Source organism: Xiphias gladius, chromosome 16, assembly GCF_016859285.1.
Source record: "Xiphias gladius isolate SHS-SW01 ecotype Sanya breed wild chromosome 16, ASM1685928v1, whole genome shotgun sequence".
Classification (NCBI taxonomy): Eukaryota; Metazoa; Chordata; class Actinopteri; order Istiophoriformes; family Xiphiidae; genus Xiphias; species Xiphias gladius.
Window position 1 is genome coordinate 27,569,982 of NC_053415.1, and position 13,674 is coordinate 27,583,655.

Sequence of the window (13,674 nt, forward strand, 5' to 3'; positions counted from 1 at the left end):
GAGTATTTTTAGTGAATTACAACTCCTCCAGTGTCTCAAGGCTGTAGAGAATAAGGACAAATGAGCATCATAAAAGAATAAAAACACACCAAAACCAGGCTGAAGACAAACACCAGTCAGTTTGATACATTCAGAAATAAGATTTCTCACAAAAGCAACACAAATTATGTCAGTTATTGCAGTAAAAAGAAACAAGCATGGTATAGCTGTGAAATATGATTATTTAAAAGCAGACAAACACAAAAGCACATTATTACTCCCTACTAGAGTAAAATCGACATTTAACCAGCATGATGTGTATACAGCCTGTGATGGTGATGATAGTTTCTTTAATGTGTAACTAAAAACAAGTATGTTAACACGAAAAACAAGAATTAGACAAGAACAACACAAATACAGTAAGTGAAAATCACGTGTGATTGGGCTGTTGCTGTTGTTTGAATGTGTGTGATGACAGAAGGACTTAGCCTGTGTGGTGCCAACCCACTGCTGTGTGTTTGTGCACATTTGCGTTTGAGTGTGTGTGTGGTGACAGAGGAACAGATGGACTTGGCTTGTTGACCACAGCTTCAGTTCCTACCAACTGCTAAGCTGCTTCTGCTCAATCTTTTCTACAAATCCAAGACTTTCTCATCTTATTTTTTTTTTTACATCATTGTCATTTTTACTTCTATGTTTTGTTCATTTAAATCTGCCAAAGTGCCAAAGTATCACTTTCAGCTGGGGAACAGTTCCATCCATCCTTTCCATTCATCTGCCCATCCACCCATCCATCCATCCATCCATCTTCTGCCACTTATCCGGAGTTGGGTCGCAGTGGCAGCAGGTTAAGCAAGGCATCCCAGACACCCCTCTCTACGTTAACATTTTCTATCTCCTCCTTGGCGATCCTGAGGCGTTCCCAGGCCAGATGAGATACATAATCTCTACAGCGTGTTCTGAATCTATCCCAAAGTCTCGCACTAGTTGGACGTGACCAGAAGACTTTCAGTGGAAGGCGTGCAGGAGGTATCCTAATCAGATGCCGAACCACCTCAACTGACTCCTTTCGATGAGAAGGAGCAACAACTCTTCTCCGAGCTCCCTTGCAGATGTCTGAGCTCCTTAGCCTATCTCAAAGGGTGAGCCCAGAAACCCTGCGGAGGAAACTCATTTCAGTCGCTTCTATCTGCGATCTCATTCTTTTGGTTGTTACCCAAAACTCATGACCATAGGTGAGAGTGTAGGTTGAGAGCTTTGCCTTGAGGTTCAGCTCCCTCTTCATCACAACGGTCCGATACAATGCCTGCTTTACTGCTGAGACCGCACCGATCCGCCTATCAATATCCCACTCCATTCTACCCTCAGTCGTGAACAAGACAACTCTGGCGGAGGCCAACACCTACTGGAGCGGTGTTTGACTTCCTGGCGAAAATGCGGACCCGACTCTCACTCTGGTTATATAGCAACCGAATAGCTCATAGAAATGGCCCTCGGAACCCCATATTCCCCCTCCAGAGCCCTCCAGGGACCCGGTCATAGGCCTTCTCCACAAGGTCCACAAAGCACATGTAGACTGGACTGGAAAACCCCCATAACCCCTCAAGTAGCCTTGCAAGGGTAAAGAGTTGGTCCACTGCTTCATGGCCAGGACGGAATCTGCATTGCTACTCCTGAATCAGAGATTCAATGATTGGTCGGAGTCTCTTTTCCCTCCTCCATGGCATAGGCTTTTCCCGGGAGGCTGAGCAGTGTGATACCAAGATAATTCGATAACACCCTCCTGTCCTCAGGCACTGTCCCAGACCTCCACGCGACATTGCAGAGGTGTGTCAACCAAGACAGCCCAACAATGTCCAGAGCCTTCAGCATTTCAGAGCAAACCTCATCCACTCCTGGCGCCTTGCCACTGAGGAGATGTGAGTGAGACCCCTTCTTCAAACTCTGCCTCCTCCTCAGAGGACAGGTCGGGTTCAGTATTTCTCAAAGTGTTCATTCCAATGCCCGACGATATCCCCAGTAAGCATTTCTTCTCCCCTGCTGGAACAGTGTGGGCTAAGCTAAGCTTTCCCTTTCTTGAGATGCTGGATGGTTTGCCAGAACTTCCTTGGGGCCAACTGCAAGTCCTTCTCCACTGGCCTCCCTGAACTCATCCCACACCCCGGTTTTTGCGTCAACTGTTTTGCAACCTAACTGAGAGTCATCATACAGAAACAGCTTGCTGATCAGCAGGTTACATACAAAAAACAGGGAGGATCACAGCCAACAGGGGGACTAGGTGGTGCTGGGCCAGCTAGCTTCGGCAAGTCACGCTACCTGGCTACAAACACATATGCATTCGATAATGTTATGGCAAACAAATGTTTTAATAAGTATTAGCAGCAAGAAAGCCAACTGGGGTATTGCCTAAAATATCAAACTATTCCTTTAGAGGAACAAACACATGACCTTTGACCTTACAGATCAGGGGAAAGAATGAAGGATGAGAGAGAGAGTAAAAATAAGACAATAAAAGAAAAGAAAAGAATACAGAGGGAGCAAAGTGGAGATAAAGATAAGGAGAGAGAAGGAAGGAGAGATACAGCTGGGTGACCTAGATGTTTGAGGGGAGAGAACACAACAAGCTTTCACAACGAATGACGTTATTCCTCTGAGCACTGCATTTCAGTGTGTGTTTGTGTGCGTTTGTGCGTGTTTGTGTGTGTGATGTCATCCCCCTCTGCCGGGTCAAATCTGTAGTAAACTTGCCGCAGGACGCTCCGTCCCTCCACAAGAGACAAAACACACACACTCACACGCACACACACACACACACAGAAATGGCAACACATTCACACATGACTTATTTCTAATGCAGCACAAAGACAACACTTCTTTGCATCTGTGTCTGCCCTATTTTCCATTTCCAAGAAACCCCCCCCCCCAAAAAAAAAAAACAAAAAAAAAAAAAAAAAAAAAAACAGCAAACCATGAAAACAAAAGAAAAACAGACAGTTAAGGTGAATATGTGTGATTGTACAGTGGCAAGAAATAAATACCCTTTGGAAATATCTGTATTAATGGATAAATTTGTCTTAAAATATATTTAGATCTTCATCTAAGTTACAGTAATGAACAAACACAGTCTATTTTAACAAATAACACACAAATCATTATGTTGTTCTTGTCCATATTGAATACACCACTAACATTCACAGTGTAGGCTGGAAAAACTATGAACTCCTCTGCTAATGACATCAACAAAAGCTAACTGGAGTCCAGTCCTCAAACGTGGAATCCAGTCAGTGAAACCAGACTAAAGGTCTGGGTCAGAGCTACTCTGACTTAAAAAAAAACAAAAAAAAACTACACTCCAACATTTTGAGTTTGCTATTCACAAGAAACATTTGCTAATGTGTACCTTGCCTCAAAAAAAAGATCTCAGAAGATTTATGGTCAAGAATTGTTGTTTGCATGAAGCTGGAAAGGTTTACAGAGTCACCTCAAAGAGATCAGATATTCATCAGTCCAGTCTGACAAACTGTCTACAGATAATGTAGTTCTGTGGCTTCTCTCCCTAGAAGTGGATGTCCAGCTGAGATGACTCCGAAGGGACAAACCAGAATGGTCAATGATTTAAAAAAGAAGAGTAACAGCTAAAGGCTTAAAGGAATCATTGGACCTGGTTAACATCTCTGTTCATGAGTCTACCATACACAGATCATGTTGCATGGACCATGGTGTCCATGGCAGGACACAACGGAGGAAGCTACTGCGCTCCAAATACTTTGCCTGAAGTTTGCCAAAGAGCAGCTTGACACTCCACAGTGCTGCTGGGAAAATGTTCTGTGGACTGATGAAACTAAGGTTGAGCGTTTGGTAACAACTTGCAGCCCTACATATGGTGTAAAAAGGGCTCTGCACACAAACATGAAACCATCATCCCCACACCGACGTACAGTGGAAGGAGCATAAGTTGGGGCTTTGCTGCCTCTGGGCCTGGACAGCTCACCATCATTGAGGGGAAAATTAATTCTAGTATATCTACTACAGAAAGACTTCAAACACAGAAAATCCACCTTCTGGAGTCCAGAGCCCAGACCTTAACCCAACAGAGGTGCTGTCAAATGAGCTCAGAGAGCCACTTGCACCAGACACCCTGAGAATACGTCTGAGCTAAAGCAGCTCTGTAGGAAGAATGGTCCAACATTCCTTCTGAACGTTGTGCAGGTCTGATCCACAGCATCTTGTTTGAGGTTATTGCTGCCAAAGGAGGTTCGACCAGTTATTAAATCCAAGGTTTCAATTACTTTTTCTGCCAGCACTGTGAATTTTTAATGAGTGTTTTCAATAAAGACATGAAAGATTATAATTGTTTGGGTGTTATTAGCTTGGGCACATTGTGGTTGACTTTGATGAAGACCACATTTCATGACCAATTAATGCAGAAAACCAGGTCATCTCAAAAGGGAACACTGACTTTTTCCTACCACTGTATAAGTATGCTTTCAAATGTGTGTGTTACATACCCTAAGATGCCCTTGCCTGCCCTCGGAGGGCTGGGCGGTTTCTGGGTGGGGGGGTTGGTCCGGGACAGACCCCCTCCTAATTTCATGTTCTGCTGGCCATTTACCTGTGGAATCACACACACACACACACGCACGCACGCACGCACGCACGCACACACACACACACACACACACACACACACACACACACACACACACACACACACACACACACACACACACACACACACACTCAAAGGTGAGTCCTAACCTCAGCCCAGGTGTTTCTTAGAACCCCCTATGTGCAAAATTTTTTAATGTGATTATAACATTTCTCAAACTATCCTAATGGCATGTTTTGTTTTGTTTTTAAAAAAAAAAAAAAAAAATCAGTATAAATGCTAAAAATAGGACAACTGAGAGACCGTGTGTAGATTGTAGCCGTCAAGTGATCAAGTCACTGACAGGCTAGTAAACATGACGGTGATGGTAAATGATGGAGACTTATCAATACATTTGTGTGGAATATACTGTACATTACTGTGCAAAAGTTTTAGATATTCAGATTCTTATCCGTTATGCATCATGGAGGCGTCTGATCGTCCCAGATTCATTCTGCAGCAGGACAACAAGCCAAAACACCCAGGCAGAATCATAAAGAACTATCTTCAGAGACCAGAAGAACAAGGAGTCCTGCAGCAGATGGTCTGGCCCCCACAGAGCCCTGATCTCAACTTCATAGAGTCAGTCTGGACTGATTGAATCCACAGAACAACTGTCAGGTTCTCCAAGATGCTGGAACAACCTACCTGCCAAGAACCTGAAAAACTGTGTGCAAGTGTACCGAGGAGAACTGGTGCGGTTTTAAAGGCAAAGGGTTTTTCTCTTTACTGCACTTTGGATGAAGTTAATTGATAAATCAAAATGATTCATGGCCTTATTTTTGAAAGCCTCCTCACTTTACCTTTAGTGCCTAAAACTTTTGCACAGTACATGTCTCCATTACAAAGTTTATCCACCAGAGAGCACTGACACTGAGAACACTGGTTTATTTTTCAACTATAAAATGTTCCAATCAGTGCATATCTTCGTCATAGTTCTCTAATAACCAAATTTAAGGGACCTTTATAATAATGTTTTTGTCGTATGTGCATAAAAAAAAAAAAAAAAGAAAAAAAAAGAGGCTTTATTAGATTTTCTTTTTTACTTTCTCTCATGTCAATATTAGTATTAGGCTAAACAAATAACAGTATCAGTTACACCCTGTTCACACATATAGACTCACAATAGCAGGCTCTCTTTTGCCTCTCACAAGCCTGAATCTTTTGGCCATATTACAAACTCAGCTTTGATTGGACAGTTATTTTCTCCCCTTGCCAGTCTACCCGTGTACAGCAAAGAACTTAATTTCCCGACCAATGTGTTTCCACTAAATCCCGAAACTCTTAAAATTATATTTTTATTTTTATTATACTTCTGTCCCATTTGTATGAAATACTTTTACAAGGTTGAGAAAAACAGAGTGCTTCCATGTCCCGAGGAGTGAAAACAGGTGTGATAGTTTGTTCCCTGTTTATCGTTGGACCTTTCTCAACTTCCCCAGGTGGACATCTTTTAGAACTTGAATCGTGGTTGGTGGCGCCAGGATGTTTTCTGAGTATGTTCTGTGTGAACGGGAGGTAACGCTCTAGTGAAAAGAGGTTTGTCACTGACACCTTCAGAGTGGTATTTTTCCTCCCTCAGTTACAGGTCTCATACTGGATGTGTGTAGGTGTGTTGTGCATCCTTACCTTGAACCTCAACAACCACTTAATACAGCAGTGAAAGCAATGGGAACAGGAGAAAGAAGAGAAGAGAAAAGTTTTCTAAAGGTTAGTGTCAGTGCAAAGGCATCATGCAAGCATCATCAGGTATTAGAAACACAAGTTAGAAATAACATTCCGGGGGGAGGGCTGAAATACAGACATGAAGCAATAAAGAGAGTCAGAGAGAAAGTCCTGCTGCGTAATGATGAGATGCAGCTCTAATAGTGATGACAAGCTGTACTTAAATAAATCATATTTTTGAAATCACAGTCACTAGATAATTAATGTCACTTGTCCTACATGTGGGCAATTTACACTGCTGCAAGTGCAAACTACACTAGTTTAGTCAGACACACAGTGGCTGTAGACACTCAGCCATCCACGCAAACATGCACGTTTAAATCACATCACTCTTGAGATAATCTCGTTCTTAGTATTCTCATGTTGAAAACTCTTTTTGTGGCTGGTTTTAGGTGTTTTGCTTTCTGTTTGTGCTATTTGGAACATCTGTTGTAAATTCCACACCATCCACAGATATATTTGTTCTGATGGTGTTTACTAATGCTTGCAAAACATCAACAATCACATCTGGTATCTAGACTCGACTGCCTGCATCTCAACTCTGAGGTTTTCTTTTTAGTTCTACTGTCTCCATTTGCAACTATTTAGGGACACTGAAAACATCTATTAACGTAATTTTCCTCATGATCACATTAACATTATTTCAATCATTATTACCACCTTGACTCCATGTCCAATGTCATCCAGCACGCTGTAGTCGATGGGCTTCCTGATGTAGCGCACCGGTCTCTCCGGATTGGCTGGAGCAACAATTTTATGTGAGCGGGACGTGTTCTTGTTGGTGGTCAAGATGCCAATCTCCCGCCTCGCCACCTTCTCTTTGTGAATGTCGACAGTCTAAAAAGAGAAAGAGAGAATATAATAACTATAACTGCTACTCCCACTACTCGCAGCGCAAACATGCTGATGTTTAGCAGTTACAATGTTTTCCATGTTCAGCATCTTAGTTTAGCATGCTAACATTAGCTAATCAGCAATAAACAGCTGAGGCTGATGGGAATGTCATGAGTTTTGCTGGTATTTGTGTTGACATGTCAGAGGATCACTAAGGTTATTACAATTCATCCTCTAGTTGTTGAGATATTTCAGTCTGGACCAAAGTGGTGCACTGACCGACACTGCCATCCATAGTGCCAAAAAAACCGACTAAAAAAAAAAAAAAACGACGTAAAACGACTATCTTCAGGATTATAACTCTAACATTAACATATTGTACATTGCATTGCTAAATGAATCTACTGATTTGTTGAAAATAACATAGTTTGATCAAATTTAAAGAATGTAAGTTGTTCAGTGTGATGTTTACATTGGAAAATGCCCAATCAGAGTCTTTAAGTCTTTAAGATGCTCAAACTGCATCCAAACTGTACATTTCATTGAGCATTGTGACACTGTTCCAGTCTGTGAGACAACAGAAGACAGAACAGAAAAATGCAGCCTAGAACAGACAGTACAATAAATGACGACATTTTTGCATGAATGGCTTGTATATGTGTGTGTGTGTGTGTGTGTGTGTCACGGCATTTCTGAGTGATGCAGATCCAAATCCCTCTTGTTCTTTTTTAATAAAAGCTTATTGTGCCATTTAAGTCAAGTAATTTTAACAGTACTGTCTCAAACAACTGCCAGCTTTGATTTAAAGATTGGGCAGCAACTATCATTGATCAATCTGTTGCTCGCTGTACAGATTCATTAATCATACTCTCTATAAGAAGTCTTTTACAAGTCCTGAGAGCCTAGCGAAGTCTTTATTCTTTCTGACGGAAAGACGTGAGAAACACATTTCACACTGTTGTGTGTTCTCACATGTTGGATATTTTGGTGCGTTGCATTTTAATATGGATGAAAACCTGTTGTTCAAGTCTGGAGGCAGGACAAGTGTTAAATCATATTTTCACTGGTGTATTAAAAGGAAATTTATGTCAAACCTGGGGGCGAATAGGATCAAATTTTATCCTATTCGCTTTTCTGAAGAGTTAACGTGCATCAAGATACCACCAGTGTGTGGGATTTTACACAGGAACCCAGGGGCGTGGGTGTTTCTATGTACTGTAAACTAACGCTTTGACAGGCGAATCACTAAGGTCACATAGAAAATAAATTTGGGTAAACGTCACTTAGTGAAACACCACACGCCAGACAAAGCTGAACTTGCCAAGGTAACAGTACTGTGGCAGAGTTAAACAGCAACATTTCAAGTAACAGCAATCAGAAACAGTTTGCTTCACACACATGTGGTCAATACCATATTGGCCTGACTGTAGGACGGCCCCACTTTTCCAGCATCTGTTTTTGAGAACACGCCAGCAAACACTTTGACACACGTCCTGCCGGGAAAGTCTGAATTAATCCGAGGAGCAGAGAGTCCTCATCGCTGAGGACGTTTCTCTGCTAAAAGCGAAACATGAAATACGGCGATAAGTGAACCCACGTCAGTGCATCTTGTCTCTCGGTCACAGACTCTCACTCTCTCCTGTCGGACTGTTGAAGGTCAGAATCATTTTCTCTGACAGTGTTTATCAGGCTTCAGTCTTTCTGAGCTCATCGTCTGTGACAAATGTGATTCTTGGCCGTCGGACAGATTTTCTCCCTGGTTCATTTCTGCGGCAGAGACGCCGCGGCGGGAGACGCCGCGAACTCGTTTTCTCTCGTCGTGAATTTATTTCCTCCGTGGCAGCAAAACACGTCACGGCAGCCGTCAGAGACTCCTGCAGGTTGAACTGGACTAAGACACTTTTAGCGCCGACTGGCTCAAAGACTGACTATAAACAGAACGAATACACTGGCTAGCCTCGCGACATTGAGGCTACAAACATCCCATAATGCAACACTCTGTAGCAGACCATGGTACACTGGTATTTGCTCCGTTCAAAGACAAATATCTGATGTTCTGAACACGTAATTGTCTCGTCTTTAAATATAAGACGACCCCCACAATTTCAAATCTAATCACCAGAAAAAATATCATGTTCTACTCCGGGCCAATATTGTATGTGGTAACGTGGTATGAAGGTAGTTATATCAGATAGAAGTTTGTTACAATTAACAATATTTATACAAGGAAATTCTAACACTGGTTGGAGGCTATCTGGGATTTTGAGAGTTTGGCTCCAGTATCTACACCAAGCAGCATGAAATAAAAATAGATTATAAAAGATCATCTCAGTATGGATGTTTATGAGAGGGAGCCTCGCTGCATGAAACATTCGCCTACATAACAGATGTGTCTGTGTCTCACTGAACAGAAAGCAGTAATTATGATGTGCAATCACAGGCCTGGCCTAACAGAGAGAGAAGCATCTCATTATCTCTGCATGCAGAGTATTCTGGTTATACTGATTATTCAGGGCTCTGAGGAGGAGAAAGGATCCTCTGTAGCACTGAAAACTACGATGTCAGTCCCTTAAGTACACAGCTACTCTGTAAGAGACTCTTGTGGATTTCAATGTTCAATGAGGTTTTTTTTTTTTTTTTTTTACAGTCTGAGTTGTGCTGAAATAATTTATCTCAACACAGAATGCACTGAGCTTACTTTGTGTGCATGATATGCGAGTTTGCCTCCGAATATGATTATGTTGGACACAGGTGCAATGCAAGATGTGTGGGTGCAGAGTGTTGTGTAAGCCTGACTGGACCCCTGGTGATGCTTCACCCTTACTATTCTATTCTTCAAACTATTTTTGGGTGGGTGGGTGGGGCATTGTTGTTCTGCCTTTCAGCCGCCAGCGGAGGTAGTCACAGAGCCGCATCGACGTCTGTGTAAAACGGAGAGGCAGCATGCTATCTAAAAATCACACACTGGGGCAGCATTATGCGGGCTGAAGTAACTTTCTCTAGTAACGATACCGATATCGTAGATGTTAAGTAAAAAGGCACTTGAATCTGAATTTCTTGAATGGGGTAATAATGGATCAAGAGAAACCCTGCAGGAGAAATCATATTTCTTGGCCATGCAGGATTCTAGTGCCCATCTAAATGTACGTAATAACTCAATAACTATGTTTACTTGTACACCAGTGTCCTTCTTTTGAGTCTAATCCTGGTTTGATTGAAACGCTGAGAGACCTGGTTAGAAACCTCCCTGTCTAATTGATTCCAACATTACCCACGTTTTCTAACTGTCTGTGTCAGAGCTGGTTTTTATTTTAAGTGTTAGTAACTTTATCAGCTGACTCTCTGGCGATTGGACTCTGCTCCACTTACCACCACGATACAATCTATCATCTGCGATACCAATGTCAGACTTTCAATTTAGTGTGTTTGATCATCATTGCATCATTTATCATCATACATTCAGTTTGACTGACTAACTGCCACAAGACTCCGGGACTTGAAGATGCACCTGGCAGACAGTGAACTGAACAGTGTTCTACAGTGTTTTTTATGGGGGGGGGGGTTTACACAAAAAGGTAACCCAAACAACTAAGATACTATAATGCATATAAATATTATCTTGTGCATATAAATGCACCAATCGTAAACCAAATATAACTCAGGCTTTGCATTGGGACCACCAGAAATTAAAATAAATCCTTCACATGCAGCATAAGGTTCTGTCAGTCACCTTAACAGAAAATGTTTTCCATGTACTGCTGAAGATACAGGGTGATTAAATATAATTAAGTGCAAATAAATGAAAACCAGAACTACAAGGCAACAATGGACATTTTTCTTTCCTCCCTGAAAAGAAGCTCATTCTAGCAGGAACACTGGATACAGTTGTTTAAACCTTCAAAAACTGATATTTTGCCCCTTGTGTGCAGCAGAGCCAAGTTGTAGAGACAACACTGACATATCATCACCTTTTGTTTCTTTTCTGAACTTGTTAAACAGTTTCTTATTTTTTCATCCAGCAGTTAAAGATCAACATGATCCTCCATCTGGATCTGGTGTCTGTGTCACCTGATGAATCTAAGTCCAGTACTCCCTCTCTTTTAGTTTTGGTCTCCACCAGCTCCTTAGGGAAACATCAGGCGCTTTAGCTGCTAAATGCTCCACTACGTTCACCAGCTGGTCTCTGACTGTTTCTGTCTGCTGTTGGCTGCTGAGCAGGTAGTGGACAGTGACTCTTTACAGCTGTTTCTCTGAAAACATCTGCCTTACCATAAAACCCCATATTTACCAGACTCTTGTATGCACAGAATGCAGTCAAGGGGAAAAAAAAGAATACATTTCTGCACTCCTGACACGTTTCCATATCAATTTACCTCTCTGCAGTTCATTACTGTTACATGCTCTGTGGTGTTTTTTTCCATCTTTTTAAGTGCAAAATCCTCCTGAGATGAATTCTGGGCTGCTGCGCTCTGCATTACACAGCTGGGAGAGCAGTGTCCACAGAACATTGAACATAAATGTGCTTGCATGCATACATGATTACATATTGTGTGCTTTTACCCATGTACTCTCACACTATAAATAACAGAGCTACACAGTATTTATGATTTTATGGACTATGTTCATGCATGCTGACAGACAGATTTCAGATTTAAAAAAAATTATTTTATCAATTTTAACACATTTTTCAGCATCAGTGTGACTGGAGACACTTGGCTTGGTTGATGACAATGTGGGCAGGTGAAATGAAACTGTGTATTCTTATTTGTCTAATTGTCAAAAAACAACTTTTTCTGTGATTTTCAAAGGGTTTCAGAAGCCCTGGAGTCTGGCAAGTTTAAGTCTTCTCAAATGAGAGGGGGGAAATATCAACCAAAGCGATATTCTTCTGGTCTCAACACCAACCTGTGAAATGTGGTTGACGGAGCTCTCCATGCGGCGGAGTTGCGAGGCCTGGATGTCCAGCATCTGCAGCACGTTGTTGGCCAGCGTGTTGATGAGGTAGGCGACGCTGGCCAGAGACTGAGTGGTGTAGCTCTTCGTCTCCTCCAGCGCTCGCTGCTTGTCTGCAGACTGCAGGGACAGAGGAGTCAGATTCAGGCCATACATAGATTCCAAAATTTGGGCATTTTTCCATGAAATGATGACTTAAAAAATTGATTGATTATCAAAATAGCTGCCAATTAATTTTCTGTTAAAAGGACAAATCGATTACATGTTTCAGCTTTAGTTTTAAAACAATCCCAGAGTGACCGAAACCCAAGGTGACATCTTCAAATGTCTTGTTTTAACCAACCCAAAAATATTCAGTTTCCAATGATATAAAACACATAAAAGCAGCAAATCCTCACACTGGAAAAGCTGCAACGGGGCATGGATGAGAGTTTTCCACAACAAACCATTAATCAATTGTCAAAAAAGTTGACAGTTAATTTTCTGTCAATCACCTAAGCAATAACTTAACTCTAAGTCTTTAAAGTCCTTTAAGGAATATGAAAGACAGCATGATATCAATGTCAAGCAAATGGACATAGATACAGAACATCAATAAACAGAAATTAAATTCTCAGAACAAAGAAACGAAACTGGCCTGCAGTTGCAGCAATGACACGGTATTAGGGCTGCAACTAAAGATTATTTTCATTATAGATTATTGTATTGTGTAGTTTTTCTATGAATTTAATTGTTTAGTTAATAAAATGTCAAAAATAGCAACAAATGCCCATCACAATTTCCCAGAGCTCAAACTGACCTCTTGCTTGTCTGTCCGACCAACAGTCCAAAACCCAAAGATATCAGTTTATTGTTTTTCCGGCTCCCGTGTTCATTATCACTGCTCATCAATAAGCGTTTATGTTTCCGCTTACATAGATTCATTGGATGTATTTCTACCGACTTGGGAGAGATAACAATTAATAAATAATCTAAATATATTTATGTAAAGAGGAGGAAAAAAAAAAGTATCAGCAAATACTCACGTCTGAGAAGTTGGAACCAATGATTTTTTTGCATTTTTACTTAATAAATTACGAACAATCCAAGTTATCAATTACCAGAATTGTTGCTGACTAATTTTCTGTTCTTTGACTAAATCGATCAATTGTTTCACCTTCACACACACACACACACACACACACACACACACACACACACACACACACACAGTAAATTTATTCAACTGTGCATGTAAACCGTATGTGTACATAATACAGCAAGGCAGGTCTAAGGAGATGCATTCGTGTTTGTGTGTGTGTTTGTGTGTGTGTTTGCTGAGGCATGATGTAGGTCAGTGCAAACTCATTCATGCCCAAGGTTGACAAGAAACACACTGACATCCATGTGTGTCTCTGTCTTACGCACACGATACACACTTACTGTACATAGACACATGAAAAATGTTACAACGGACTACACAAATGAAAACACACACAGAGTTATAGATCAAAATGACCCAGAGCTCTACATTCACAGTCAGAGCTCAGACACTA

General features: G+C 41.4%; 1 protein-coding gene across 3 annotated transcripts in view; it reads right to left on the reverse strand.

The window, feature by feature from the left end:
- The window catches only part of LOC120801591 (abl interactor 2-like), a 35,998-nt gene that overhangs the window by 13,172 nt on the left and 9,152 nt on the right, over positions 1–13,674 (reverse strand). For 2 of the 3 annotated variants that reach the window (XM_040148743.1, XM_040148741.1), the window contains exons 2-5: positions 12,092–12,259; positions 7,013–7,189; positions 6,257–6,274; positions 4,488–4,591 (exon numbers count right to left, since the gene is read on the reverse strand). In XM_040148743.1, the coding sequence (XP_040004677.1) occupies positions 4,488–4,591; positions 6,257–6,274; positions 7,013–7,189; positions 12,092–12,259 (467 nt within the window). The remainder of the gene's footprint in view (positions 1–4,487; positions 4,592–6,256; positions 6,275–7,012; positions 7,190–12,091; positions 12,260–13,674) is intronic. The other variant, XM_040148742.1, reaches the window with a different exon arrangement.